The sequence below is a fragment of the Euprymna scolopes genome, chromosome 24, assembly GCF_053919585.1.
Source record: "Euprymna scolopes isolate OS-2025 chromosome 24, ASM5391958v1, whole genome shotgun sequence".
Classification (NCBI taxonomy): Eukaryota; Metazoa; Mollusca; class Cephalopoda; order Sepiida; family Sepiolidae; genus Euprymna; species Euprymna scolopes.
Genome location: NC_136505.1, coordinates 75,761,369 through 75,777,312, shown reverse-complemented (window position 1 = coordinate 75,777,312; position 15,944 = coordinate 75,761,369). Strand labels below are relative to the sequence as shown.

Here is a 15,944-nt window from a genome sequence, read left to right as displayed (position 1 = left end):
CTGACGATGCCGCACTGGTAGCCACATCCTTTGAAGAAGCCCAGGTTTTTCTTGATCGATTTTCAGCCGCGTGCAAGGTCTTTGGCCTGACAATTAGCATAAGGAAGACTGAGGTAGTGCATCAGCCACACCCTACTCCAAAACAAGTTGAAGGCGTAAAGCAAAATCCACCAGAGTATAGATTTCCTGCACGCAAGCTGAAAGTCAACGGATATCAATTATGTCAAGTTCTTTCCTTACCTTGGTAGCAAGGTGAACCAGGGCGGTTCTCTTGTCAACAGGATTGCTAAGGCCACTTCTGCCTTTGGAAATCTTCGCCATCGCTTGTGGAATGAAAGGGGTATTCGACTAGACACAAAAATCCTTGTCTACCGTGCTGTTGTTCTTTCCATTCTTCTTTATGGATCTGAGTCATGGACCCCATACAGACATCACATTAATCAGCTGGACGTTTTCCACAAAAGCTGTCTACGCTCCATATGTGGCCTTAGCCTCCGCGACAAGGTATCAAATGCCGAATTATTCACAAAATGCAAAATATCTGGCATTGAATCATTCCTTATTCAATCGCAATTGCGGTGGGCTGGTCATGTATTGAGGATGCCCGATGACAGAATTCCAAAAATTGTGATGTACAGTCAATTTGAGGGTGGTAAAAGAACTGTCGGACGTCCTTGGCTTAGGTACAAGGACAAGTTGAAGAGTAACTTGTCTACAGTGAACATACCATACAGGAGTCTTGAAGATGAGGTGAATGACCGAAAAGGATGGAGATCAAGGTGTTTTGAAGGTCTCCAGAGGTTTCAATCTGAAAGCTTAAGGCAACTGAAAGGAAACAGAGTAAGAGCAAAACGACTAGCAGCCGCACCAATATATGCAGCGTTAAATCCACATTCATGTTCTATTTGTGGCCTTGTTTGCAAGTCCCTTGCTGGACTAAAAAGTTATCAGAGGCAAAAGCATAAATGAGTTTTAGAAATATGGGTTGTCCAAACCTCATACGTCGAAATCGACGGGAGAGTCCATCATATGCACAATATATATATATACACACATACATATATATGCATACATATATATATATATGCATACATATATATGCACAATATACAGTGTGACCCCCAAAAAACGGGCCCGATTATAATTAGGCCCTATTTCTTAGTGTTTTGTCTGAATGAAATGAAACTTTGGTCATAACTAGTGAATTATATTCAAAACATCACATCAAAACACAAGGGTCTTTGGTCTTTTTTTTCTCCGTTCTACAGCATATGTTCTAGATGGCCTCCATTTAGGTTTTTTTTTGGGGGGGTCACCCTGTATATGCACAATATATATATATATATATATATATATATATATATATATATCAGGGGCGGAGATGGGACTAATGCCACTCGTGCCCGGCACTACCAATAACTTGGTCAATGTTATTCAAAATGGATTAAAAATCATCCATTAATTTCAAGCAAACATACTTAGTCTGATCTCAATTAAATTATGCATGGATTTAAGTTTCAATAACTAAGTAGTCAAAAGTTCATAAATATATCTAGGAATAATACAACGATGATGTTTTGAATGGATGGACTTTCTCCGGCAACCGCCAGATACATTGAACATCCCATAAAAGCGGCTACAATGTTGAACACGCGCAATCCGTGCCAAGCACAAGAACCCTCATAATAAGCATAATGTTAGAGAAATCTTGCTTTTTCCTGTAGCCACTGGCAAAATCAAGACAAACTACCATGCTCAACAAATTGAGCACAATGTCACTGCTGACGCCCTTCTTGGGAAGAGGGAGAGGGACCGAGAGAGAGTGAGAGTGAGATCTATAGATACATACGCACGCATAAACACATGAAGAACGATTACTACTACTGCTGCAATATGTAGTAGTACGAATAGCTATGTGTATATATCAGATTGTTAATATCAGTGATGAAGTTACTGTTTCATTAATTAATAAAGAACAGGTTTTGAATGAGAGTGAATTTGCTTGTTTTTTATTGAGGAATTTTTTATAGAAATCTATGAAAAATATGGGTTTTAAGTCATTTTATATTAATACTAAGAAAACCTGTCAAACCAATGAACCTTCGTAGAATTCCGTAGTGGTATGTAAATACTTTTGTAATTTTTTTTTCATAAAGGTCTTGTAACTTTTTTTTGCTGCATCCATCATTTCACAGCTATTTAAACCCAACTTTATTCACCAATATTACCTTTTATTCTATGGGAAAATTTAATCGCCATTTTTGGAGAACATTATTCAGTTGCCGAAAATATTTCAGTCGCTTCACTACATTCAATTTTACCACGGACTTTATTTACAAATTCTTTGTATCTTAAAATTTTTGGATAAAATTAAGATTTTCAATGTTCTCAGTGTTTCCATGGATAACTTTAACTGGTCAAGATATATGTTTCAAAATTCATCAGATGGAATTTACATTTTGGAAGTTTTCGATCATTGTTAGGTATGTGAATGGATGCAAAATTATTGAACGATTCCTTGGATTTCATGACGTGAGCGCTGACAAAAGTGCCACAAGATTAGTTGATGTAATCGAGAATTCTTTAAATTCCTTCGATGATGCAAAATCAAAATTGGTTTGCCAAACTTATGATGGAGCAGCCGTGATGGCAGTTGAATGGAACGGAGTGCAAATTAAATTGAGAGAGAGAGGGGATTTAAATACACCGATTTCATCCATTGTTATGCCCATAAACTTAATTTAGTTTTGAGTAAAAGTACGGAAAAAGTTGTTGGCATTTAAATATTTTTTTCACATTTACACAACTTCAGTAAATTCACATCATCTAGTATGAAACGGAAGAGTGTGTTCTGAAAATTTGAAATCAGCATCCCATCTTTGTGTGCTACCAGATGGTTTTATAAATCAAGAAGCGTATCTGTTATAAAAGACGATCATCAAAAAATAATGAACGCACTCGAAAATATTCTTGATCATGGCGAAATATGGGATGAAGCAACACTAAGTGAAACCGACAATTTTCATGTTTTTTATTAACTGTTTTTATGTCATTCTTTCTCAAAAAGAGAAACTATTTGACATTTTACAGCGCAGAAAACTCGACGTGAAATATGCTCAAGATAAAATACATGATTTCATTCAATCAATATCAAACAATTGTGACAATGAACATGAAAATATGATCCAACAAACGATGACAGACATGGAGATATCGGACGAATCACACGCTCCACCCACAAAAAGAAATAGGGGAAATCGAATCAACTACAAAAGTGTATATTTTGAAATAATTCAAAACATCATTTCATCTCTAAAGGAACGATTCGCCAACATAAGAAACTTTTCATATTTTGAATTGCTCGATGTGAAGAAGTTTGGAGTTTTTTCCTGTACATTCCCTAAGCAACATATAGATGCATTGCAGAAAAAATACCCTGGTATTTTTTATCTAAAATACTTGACAAGTTAGCTCAGGTATTTGTATTCTGATAATGATTTCAAAAAATGTATTTCAAGTAAAGCTTCATGAACTCGGTTTTTTGTCTGCAATGTCTGAAACTGTGAGACTGATACAACTTTTCCTTACCATTCCCGCTACTTCAGTTTCAAATGAAAGAAGTTTCTAAACCTTGGACAGAATACGATCATTTTTGAGATGCACTATGGCTGAGGATTGACTTTCGTCTTTAGCCCGAATTTCAATTGAGAAGGAAATGCTTAAAGACTTAGAACAAAGAAAGAATTGCACAATAAGGTAATAGAAAAATTTGCGGCCAAACCAAGATGCCTGGAGTTTATGCTCAAATGAGATGACCTTCACAAAAACGCACTTGACCTGCAGACAGGCCCATTCAAAGGCATTTATAGGCGAACACTAGCTGTGAAATGATACAGCAAAAAAAAAATTACATACAGAATCTTTATGAAAAAAAATTACAAAAGTATTTACGTACTACTACGGAATTCTATGAAGGTTCCGAGGTTTAAGAGTTTTTCTTACTATTAATATAAAATGACATAGAACCCGCATCTTTTGTAGATTTCTATGATTCAAAATTCACGAATAAACCATTCCTTAATGAAAAAAAAAAAGGATTGTGAAGTGTTGATAAAAAATCATTTAATTATTTTATAATTCCATGAGTAAAAAATGACCTGGAGAGTTGTGGACTTCATTGCTAACCTAGTTAGTTGCCATTGTCATCAATTTCTTTATTCTAATAAACATATTTTTCTCCTCATAGTAATGAACATCTCTTTTCTTCTATACTTTTGAAAGGAAAAAAAAAAAGTTATCCTATCTACTGTATTAACAAGACTACAACTTATATAGTATCTTGATTGTTCACAAAAAAGCACCATGCAAGGTACGTTAGTCAATCTGTGCTATACAATGGAGAATCATGCAATAACAACTATGAGGACTTACTTTGGGTCCATGGACCACGGATTGGGAACTGAAGTTGCAGAGGGCGGGGGGGGGGGTGCACAAATAGCAATAATAGGCTAGAGTCGCCACTGACATATATATATATATATATATATATATATATATATATATATATATATATATATGCATATACATATATATGCACAAAAAAAAACTTAGTCAAACATCTTTTTTTCCAATTGTATGTCACTTATTTAAAATCATTTTATAAAGTAATACATATTTTTGTTAGGTTTAGTTGCTTTTTTCCTTATTTTTTTAGACAAACTGAGGGTATCCTATCGCTAAAAAAAGTTAATGTTATAAACTGGGATCATTTTGGGATTCACAAGTGAAAAACAAGAGTCAAGTCTAACAAAACAGTATTATCGGCTTTTAAACATTGCTAACATAATTTGCGGTACTTGTACAGTTTAATCAAGACATTAAAAAATGAAAATATTGAAAAAAAGTTTAAATTGTACGTATCTGTTATGGAATGAAGTACTCTGAAAAAAAATTTCACTTAATTTCATCAAGTAGTTTTTTTTACAGCGAAAAAACAATTTGTTATGATACCGAGCAAAAGGTTCGATTTTTAGGAAGTAAATCTAGTATTAAAGATGGGGAGGGAGTGTCGGCGCTTTACATGGAGTTATCTCCCGTGGCATGTTCTATAATTCAAACAAAAATTTAAAACAAATCCAACCTTCAACACGCTCTCATAAAAACGTGTTTTTCTGCTGTAAAAAAAAAAACTACTTGATCAAATTAAGTGAAATTTTTTTTCAGTGATCTTCAGTCCAAAACGGACATGTACAATATGACCTTTTTTCGATATTTCTTATTTTTTAATGTCTTGATTAAACTGTACAAGTGCCTAATTTGCATATAATAAAGTCAGAGGAAATAATTGAGATATTTACCTTTACCAGGAACTTCAATTTTCAACTCTTTAGGTTGTTTAAATTGCAGTAAAACTGTAAAACCCAAAATAATCTGAAGAAAAAAGATAAATGAATAAATCCAAAATGAATTGATTCTGTGATAATTTCTACATCCAAAATATATGAGATAAGAACTTTGAAATTACACAACTGATTCCGGTGAACTGAGGCAACTATACGACTACACATATCTATCACATGGAGAGTCTTCAGACAGCAATTTTACAAAATGCAGAAATACAGTTGTTGCAATATTTTGGCTATCAGACCAATCAGAAACCAGAATCATTCTATAAAATATACTGAATGTTTAAGAATTCCTGCACATAACTTTTTATCTTTATACAGGAAGGAATGCTGCTATTCATCTACCAGCTTTAGAATTCAAGATTCTTTAGATTGCAAGCTTTGACAATTTAAAACTTCCCTACTGGTATTTTGTTTGGAACATCATTTCTCTTATCTTCTAAAACTAAAAATGGCTTACAAGTCTGTCATATGCAAGACAAACAGCATACAACATATATATCTGACTGTCATATGCAAGACAAACAGCATACAACATATATATCTGACTGTCATATGCAAGACAAACAGCATACAACATATATATCTGACTGTCATATGCAAGACAAACAGCATACAACATATATATCTGACTGTCATATGCAAGACAAACAGCATACAACATATATATCTGACTGTCATATGCAAGACAAACAGCATACAACATATATATCTGACTGTCATATGCAAGACAAACAGCATACAACATATATATATCTGACTGCTTAAGGCATATCTGGAATCAGTTCATGATGATCTAATCCTGGTGGGTGACATAAGCAAAAAAGCAATAGACAGGCTTGGAAGTCATTTAAGAAACATCTAACCTCAGCATGATACAAGGTGAAAAAGATTATTATTATTAACTATGGTTAAGAAAATAATTATTAACTATGGTTAAGAAAATTGTTATTCACTGTGGTTAAGAAAATTGTTATTCACTATGGTTAAGAAAATTGTTATTCACTAGGGTTAAGAAAATAACATTTTACCCTGAAAAAGATTTTGCATTCTATATAATGTTTGCAAAAAAAAAAAAAAGACAGAATAATTTTGTCCATCAAAACATATAAAACTGTCCTCTATTATATCATGTTTCAGATGCTAATTTAAAAAAAAAAGCCACAGCATAAAGATATACAGATGACACAAAGCTGTATCTTAAAATAACAACAGATTTTGCATTCTATTAATCTTTCTTTTTATTAAACCTAAACGCAATGCAGAAATGAAGCTGTGGACAAGTGTACTGTTGTATTATGTGGACTGAATTAGTAAAGGGTTAGTGATAACATAGAGAGAAGAGAGAGACACACGTGTGAACGATACAAAAGCTTTATTAACACTGAGAAGGAGTAGTAGTTTTTGCTACTACGATATACCACGTGATTGTGTGGTGGGAGGTTGCAGGCAATGGTGATGGTGGGTGTAATCCCAGTCAAGGGGAAATAACTCGTGTTCCTTGATGCATATAACATCTTCGGTTTTTTACTAATAGAAAAGTTTGTATTTTTATTTTATATGTATTTAATTAGTGTCTGTATCTGACTGGAAGCCTAATTGTTCTGCCTCTCGTGAAGTTTATTGTTGTTGTTCTCTTTTCCCTACCCATTTGTGGTACGGCTTGTCTTGGACTATTTTCTTGATTAAATATGTTTTCATAGTCATATGTAACTCTGCGTGTTGGATTTTCATTTGTTTTAAGAGGTGATGTCTGTTACGTCTTAAATATTTTCCTTATTCTGTTTTTGCTAAATACGAACGAGGCTCTTTTAGTTTTTTAACAATTTTACCTTTCAGGTTCCATTTTCCTTGGGAGCGAATACGAACAGTGTCGTCTTTGCTTAGTGTTGGTAGTTTTTTAGACTTTTTATCTACTTCATGCCTTTTCATTGCTTTTTTATGTATGATGTTAGGAAGGTTTGTCCTAAGCGTTCTTTTCGTTAGTTGTTGGGTTCGTGACAACGATTTATCTTTTAATGGGAATGTCCATTGTGCTAACATTGCTAAATATGGGTCTTGGTTGCTTTTATATGACTTTATTAGTGTCCTTTTTATAGTTTGTATATTTCTTTCTACTAGTCCATTGGATTGTAAATAGTTTGGACTTGTCGTGATGTGTTTGAAATCCCAATCTTTAGCAAACAATTGTTTAAATTCTGATGATGTGAACTCAGGTCCATTGTCGCTGATCACAATTTGTGGAAAACCAAATTTTGCGAAAGTCTTTTTTATTTTATTGATCACTGTGTGTGATTTACACTCATCAAGTTTGTGGATATCAAAGTATCTCGTTGTGTAGTCTATTATTACTACATATGCTTTATTGTATGAATAAAAAATGTCTGTCACAACTTTCGTTCATGGTGCATTAGAGGTTCTTCAGTGGGTTTTATTATTCCCATTTTTATCATTTTCTCAAGTTCCTTTTTTAATTTTGGCTTCATGCCAAATGGGATATTTCTTGGGGGATTTATAACGAGTTTTATATCTGCGTTTATAGTTATGTGGTGAATGACTGGTAATTTTCCGATGTCACCAAAGCAATCTTTGTGTCTTCCTATTAGGGCTTCTATATCAGTCTTATTTATCGAATATATTCTTTTCACCAATCCCAGATTTTCCGCTGTGTTTGCATTAATTACTGCATTTGCATTATTATCTGCTATTTATTTTTATGTCTTTGTTTTGTAGCTGTATTATACAGCTTCCTATTATACGAATTTTTGTACTATTATATGCAGTAAGTGTTATCGTTGTTTTCATTAATTTAGATTTAGGTTTTATTGTGTTGTAAATATTTGCTGGTATTGGTATTGCTCCCCAATGGTTTACTTCAACTTGTGCAACTGCCATTGCTCAAAAGCAGCATGCATACCGCAGATTTAACTGACATAAGTCCAGTTCAAACAGATTGAAGTATATAGAAGCTAGAAATAACGTTAAGAAAGAAATAACGACAGCTAAGAGAGAATTTACGGAAACCACTAAAAAACGCGTTGAAGCACAAAAACTAGGAAATCGAGACTTCTGGAAAATCTACAACAGTGTAGTAAATAATGGGCAATCAACAATTCCCCCACTAACCAACAATCACGAGGTTGTCTCCTCAGCAACCGACAAGGCTAACATGCTTGCCAGTCGGTTTGCCTCAAACTCCACCCTGGACCCTTCCAACCACCCCGTACCTGACTTTCCTATGCGGACAGATGCCTCGCTAGATGATCTGAAAATCACCCTTGATCAGGTACATGCTATCATAAAAAACCTTGACACTTCAAAAGCATGTGGACCCGATCTCATCCCAGCTGTGCTATTAAAAAAGTGCTCAGCCGAAGTAGCTCCAGTTCTCTCCAAACTCTACAACAAGTGCCTTAATGAAGCTTGCTTTCCAGGCTGTTGGAAAACTGCTTCTGTTGTACCAGTATTCAAGAATTCTGGCGAAAGGACTGACCCATCAAATTATCACCCCATTAGCTTCCTCCCACTTTTTGCCAAAATATTTGAGACCTTAATTAACCATGCTCTAGTCCATCACCTTACAGATGCTAAACTTCTGACTGACAAACAATATGGGTTTAGACAAGCCTGTTCCACAGCAGACATCCTAACTGTAATCTCTGAACATATATACCATTCACTGGGTAGAGCGGTAGCTCTAGATATATCTAAGGCTTTTGACAGGGTATGGCATGAGGGTCTCCTTAGGAAAATTAGATCATACGGTATCACTAATAGAATACTTAACATAATTAAATCCTTCTTAGATAAGAGAAAAATCCAGGTTGTCCTCGACGGTCGTACATCTAAACAATATGATATAAATGCGGGAGTGCCCCAGGGTTCTATCCTTGGACCTCTATTGTTCCTGATATTCATAAATGACCTCCCCGACAAAATTGCCTCTGAGATGGGTATATATGCTGATGACACTACACTCTATGGCAGGCACGACAGGAAGACGAATGAACACATTTCTAAAGAAATGGCAGAAACACTAGAGGATGACCTCCAATCTGTAGTGGAATGGGGACAAAAACGGTTGGTCACATTCAATGCCGCCAAGACTAAACTAGTGTCATTCAATAATTACAAGAAACCTTCTCTACCACCTATAGCAATGGCCAGCGACTCTTTATCTGAGAGTACATCTTTCAACCTCCTTGGCCTAACGTTCACAGGAAACATGAGTTAGAACAATTACATTGAAGGCATTGCCAGGGCCGCTGCAAGAAAGGTGGGCTCTCCCTACTGTGCTAGACAACTACTAACACCCGAAAGTATCCTGTACCTCTATAAGGCCACCATTCGCCCATATATGGAGTATTGAGGTCACATTTGGGCTGGTCTCGCTCCTTGACAAGGTTCAAAAGAGAGTCGCAAACCTGATAGGCCCTGAACTGGCTTCTAAGCTTCAGCCTCTGTCCCATCGACGAAATGTTGCATCTCTCTGCCTTTTCTACAAGTATTTTAGTGGTGAATGCTCTGACGAACTGCAATCACTTGTGCCCCCACGACATGAGCACCCTCGACAAACCCGACAGGCTGCTAAATCCCACCCCCACACTGTAGAGATCCCTAGATGTAAAAGATCTTTCTACTCCAATAGTTTCTTCCCCAGAACCGCTAGACTTTGGAATTCCATTCCAGGTCCCTGCTTCCCCAACTGTACTGATGTGCAGAAGTTCAAGTGTAACGTGAACCGACATCTTGCTGCCCAAATCCCTACATAGTACCCCAGTAGTTGTTGCCCCTGATTGAGCAATGGCAGTTGCACAAGTTGAAGTAAACCATTGGGGAGAGTGGGGCTTGCTATAAAATTTCCGCATGGGAACATGTGCTTCGATTGTAGTTTTGAACCATTCAGTGGTCTCGTTTGCACACTTTTCAGCAGGAAGAGAAAAAATATTTCCACATGGGGCATCTCTGATAAGATCTCTGATGGCTTCCCAGTCAGCCTTTTTATAATATCTCGTTGTTTTGAGCACTTGATCTTCAGTTTTGGCTCTAGAGTTTAGGGCGATTTCAACCATTATCACTGCATGATCAGCGTTCCCAAGTGGGCTGTCGGCATTCGTTATACAATCATCAGGAACTGTGGTCAAAAACAGATCTAAAAGTGATGCGTGTTGTTCTTCCTGGTCAGGGAAACGGGTTGGAAAAGTAACAATTTGTGATAGGGAGTGAGATATAGAGAAGCTATGAGTTGTACTGCCTGTTGCATCTGTGTAAGTAGAGAATCCAAGCCAGTTTTTGTGATGGACATTAAAGTCACCAAATACATGTACTTGTGCACTAGTGTCGATGGAGAGTGTTGTGTCTATGCTGTCAGAGACTTTGTTTATTATGGTGCAGTCTTGGGTCGAGGGAGAGCGGTAGAGAAAGTAAAAGTAGCTAATGTTGTGTTGCATGATTAGTCTAAAGCACATGTGTTGCATGATTAGTCTAAAGAACACTTGATCATCCGATTCTAGGTTTGTTTCTCTAGTCAGGGGAAGGGTATTACGAATGTAAACTCCAAGTCCATGCATGTGTCTGTCAGAGTCCTTACGGAAGAGTGGGAGATATTCAGTCATGTTAAAGTAGTTAGAGGGGATGGAGGAGTGTAGGTTAGTCTCACTTAGTGCTAAGATATCCGGGGTATTTGTTAAGAGAAATGCTTCAACATCAGCTAAGTTAGTTCTAAGCCCACGGATATTTGTGAATGCAAGCCTCAAGGGAGGAGGCATGTTGGATTTGTTTGACCCTAAACTTGGTTTAAGCTTATTTTTAGATTGTACTGTCATTATATTTTTTTACGAGTTTTAGTTAGGAGGGCTTGAGATGCGAGTGCAATATATTACGGATAAAACTAAGTTTTGAGTCATGTGTAATTAGGTAAATAGATATATGGGTAAGTTTTTAGTAGATGCGAATAAAGTTGAAGGTACAAAGTGTGTTTCTATTATTGAGGGAAGATAATTTCATCTTTCAAGTAGGAGTCATGGCCATTTAGCATAACAAGGAGTATTGGTTCAGTTTCGTATAAATCGTTGCAAAGCTATCTAGGAGGAGACAGTTATGTAATGCAGTGCACTTTGCTTCCGAGTACATACTTTGGCTGTTAAGTACCTAACTGGAATAGGAATGAACTCCAATGCATGTCTAAAAGGTAGAATTGTATAGATGTTTAGTGATTAAGCAGTTAGCATGTGAGGGTTAGGGGCTGGAAGTTAAAGATTCCACTACAAACGCTGTGCAATGTAGGAGTTAAGTGGGGTTTGGTGGGAAGGAGCAGATTGTTAGCGTTCAAGAGACAGGGGTTATTAACTTGCAAATAACAGATCTCCATTAGGATTTAGAGTTTCAGGTAAGGTTTTTTGCGCATGCAGGATAGACAGAGGTAGTTGTCTTGGAGGTAAAATGTATATTGGGATTTCGTAGCTAGCCGTTAGGTGTTTTTTTCCATTTACAAGATCTAGTTCATGGTGATTCGGAATTCGTATTCTGTATTTATAGGCAGAAGGTCAGGCACAGGGCATAGCATCCACTCAGGAAAAATAGTCCTAGTATCACAGCTAAGATACTGCATATTTCAGTTACGAATATAGTGAAAGTTAAATTGGAGGGCACTTATTTTTAATTTTTTAATTTTTAAAACTTTATTTATATATATATATATATTTTTTTCTTGCATCTTACCATGGCTGTTAATATTAAGTATCATACTTAAATAAAGTTCTTCTGTCATCTAAATAAGCTAATAGGGATTTACCCCCCACCACTACTACCTCGATGTGACATGGTAAAAAAGAAAGAAATTAGTCAGGAAATTGTTTTAAAATAAGTGAATCAAGAATGGTTAAGATGTGTGAGAAATAAAAATAAAATAAAACTACATAGAATGATATGAGCACAAACAAAAAAAGAGGGTTAGATTTGATTGACTTTAAAAAAGTGAGCATAAAAATGTAGCTTAAAGTTTCATCTTCGAGGTGTGGATTCTTCGTCCACCGTGCAAATGACGCTAAGGAATTCTACCCTTTCTATCCCAGGTCATTGGAGGCGTGATTGTGTGGTGGGAAGTTGCAGGTAATGGTGATGGTGGGAGTAATCCTAGTCAAGGGAAATAACTTGTGTTCCTTGATGTATATAACATGTACCACAATCTATTTTCAGAGGGAAAGTTCAGTGTTTACATATTATCTTCACAAAATTAACATCAAAAAATCTTGTGAACATGACTTGTGTTGGACAAAGCAGGTACAACTAAGGTTGTCCTGAAATCATTTGGCAAGATATTCCTATGCTATTCATTTAAAATTGTAGAAACCTCTGGTGTGACTGAACTTAGGATTCACATTATGAAATTCCTATCTTGCTAAGATTATGGACCATCAGATGAGATTGAGATGTGCAACCAAATAAATATTCTCCTGCAATTTGTTAAATACCTGATTTTCTTTGAATTTTTGACATTCAGTAAATCAATTGGTAATCATTCAGAAAATTATGAATTATCTCACCCACAAAAATCATGTTTTTTATCTCCATGAATCTAACAAACATGGACATATCTAGAAAGTCAGGAAACAGCACAATTTCAGAAGCGCTTTTTATGCTCAGAATTGTTGAGGCATGGAATAAAAACTGCTTCGCTGTTAATACAGTGCCTCCTTTAAAAGCTTCATTCTTCCAGAAATTTTCCAAAACTATGATGTTTCAACACACACACATATCATGACTCTTACACTGTTCATTTCGCTGACAATATCTACAAAATGGTTTGTCTCATGTCAGAAACTATAAATAAAGTAAACAATATATTTCACCTCAACTTATACAGCTAAAATTATTGCTTTCGGTTAACATGAAACCACATAGTATATCTTTAATTGAATAAACACTTTATCTTTCAAAGAATCATTCAAAATTATGGTATTTTCTCAAATTATAAAATTTTGCCCTATCGACAAACTAAAATCGGCAGTAATTTTTAGTTGAAGCTCCTTGAATATTTTGAGAATAGCTAAGATTAAACTATACTATTTTCCAAGAATTCAAGTAATGCTCTGCCTGCATTATAAAACTCTTAGCTGATTTTTAATATGAATAAAACCTAATTTAATTACAGACATGTTCTCCTTCAAGGATGTTCAATCTCCCTAAGAATTAGTCAATCTCAGTTTTGTTGAAGACATCGGCATTGATTAAATTCACATTGTGTTTCTTATGAATGTATAGAGTTTGTTACATCCTTGATCCGGGTTTAAATGCACAGCAGTAATTTTAACATCAGCACATGGACTTAGGATTACTATATGCACCCGGCTTAAAGAAGGGTAAGGGGATTTACCACTAGGGACAGCTACGCAACTGGTCCCCAATCCAGTCAAGTGTAAGCAAATTTCATCACCTATCGAATTTTCTCCGAGTCTCTAATCAAAACAGTGAGAAGTGAGCATGCAAAAAAAAAAGAAAAAAAATTCAGTATGAAAAAATGAAGAGGTTGAAAGCAGAAATATAGTTTATATATATATATATTTGTTTTTTCTCTTATATCGGCTTTATTTATCCTCTTTTTTTCTGTATAAAACAAATAAACAAACAAACAAAAGTATTGCAATAACACAAAAGTCTTTTTGGTGAAGAAACAGAGAAATTCACAAACCTTCATGGCTAATTCAAAGTCAACCATATAAAGTTTTTTTCTTTTTAAGGTATCATTGTTTTTTTCTGCCTGTCACTCCATGAGCCAAGAAACGAAAACATCACCTTCCTTTGCCGAAAAAAATGCCAACTCAGACTGATTCTTTTTCTTTCCTCTTTCTCCCTCCCCTCGACGCGAATCCTGACCGATTCCCTCTCTTTCCCTTTTCTGCTGCTGCTAGTGTTCACTATGATCTCGGCATTACTTCACATTAACTTCCAAAAATAATTTGCGTCGACTTCGAGGTCTCCGTTTTCTTCCCACGGTCTTTGGACAGTGACAAGTTACAGTCATTACGTTTTATTTTAGTATTTTATGTTATTGTATTTTTGATTCATGCAACAAATACATATACAAGAAGTGGTCAGACAATATGGTAAACATTCAACATCTCTAAAGTGTTGAAATTAAAGTTTTTAATTGACAAATACTGGTTTGTGCACAAAAAAAATATCTGTCGTCCTTTTTCCCACTGACATGCGAAGTACGTACAAAATAACTCCGAGTGAGCAAAAAAATCTTCTCTCCAATCAAAGAAATACAAGCTGTTTATATGCTCAAATTCAACATATGCAAATTAAAACGCGGTCGAATTAGAGCATATATCGCTTTTTCATGTCCTATCATCCGGGTTTTGAGTTTTGAGCATCGCACACGCCGCCCTTGGCTACTTATTTCTGTGTCACACTCTTCCCTGATCTTATGATCACACAGCGGTGGTCGTCTTTGTCGGGTGCTTCTTCGGAATTATGGGGCCTCTTCAGAACTGTGGGCTTCATCGGGGGTGCGCTTGTCTTCTACTCCTGCCTCTTGACTATCTTCTGAGTCTGTTTTGTCATCAAGTATCAAACTTTCTTACCTGCTCTCTGAGGATGTTGTGCTGTTGGAATCTTCTTCTGACAAGAGTACACTGTATTGGGGGCACAGGTCCTTCACATATCTGGGAATCCCATCCACTAAGATGGACTGTGGATTATCTCAATTACCCGATCCTGGCTAAATCTCGTGGTACGATGACTCCCTGGTGTCTTCACCCTCACAGTCTCCAAGTTGGTATGCACTATGCTCAGGGCCTGTTACTGGTGGAATAACAGCAATTCCTTTCACCCGGACCTTGTATCGGTATATGGCATCAGCTGATGAGGTCAAAGATGACTTGTCTTTTCGAGTCACATTGTATCTGTAAACCGCTTCTGGTAATGAAGCAGTGTATCATAGCCACAATTCGTTTCGCAGTGCAATAGCATTGCTCTGCTATGCCGTTCCCAGCCGAGGAATATGCACAGCGAAATCTCAAGTTCTGAATTCTTTGCTGCGGAAAGCTGTGTCGTTATCTGTCAGTAGTTCATGAGGTGGGCTACATTAAAAAAAGACCGTTTCCAGTTGGTGAATTATAGTTGCAGCGCCCTGCCATGCTAATTGCCTTCACATTAAAAACCACAATGGCCCACAATCCGTGATAGTTAGAAAATGGTAAGCACCATAGTGTCTAATGTCCATTTCCAACTGTTGCCAGTATTCTTTTCTCCCAATGAACTGGCGCTTGATCTATAGATTGGCATTCCATATATATTTGACTGCTGCTTTTGTTGCCGCAAGGCAAACTCTCTGGTTGAAATAAGCAGTGTGTCACACTCGTGGATGTCCACTGTTTCTGTGAATGGACATAATCTGGGCTACATCCCCTTGTTCATTTCCCAAACAGTCCTGCGCCCAGTGTCCAACCTTTTCACATTGGTAGCAACAGGTTTGATGTCTTCGGCAATTTCTCACTCTGTGACCCTTGCAGCCAGATTTGAAGCAGTTTACTA

General features: G+C 36.3%; 1 protein-coding gene across 2 annotated transcripts in view; it reads right to left on the bottom strand.

Annotated features, from left to right (window-relative positions):
* The window catches only part of LOC145246772 (sugar phosphate exchanger 3-like), a 105,411-nt gene that overhangs the window by 47,257 nt on the left and 42,210 nt on the right, over nucleotides 1-15,944 (bottom strand). For both annotated transcript variants that reach the window (XM_080108555.1, XM_080108556.1), the window contains one exon: nucleotides 5,358-5,430. In XM_080108555.1, the coding sequence (XP_079964681.1) occupies nucleotides 5,358-5,430 (73 nt within the window). The remainder of the gene's footprint in view (nucleotides 1-5,357; nucleotides 5,431-15,944) is intronic.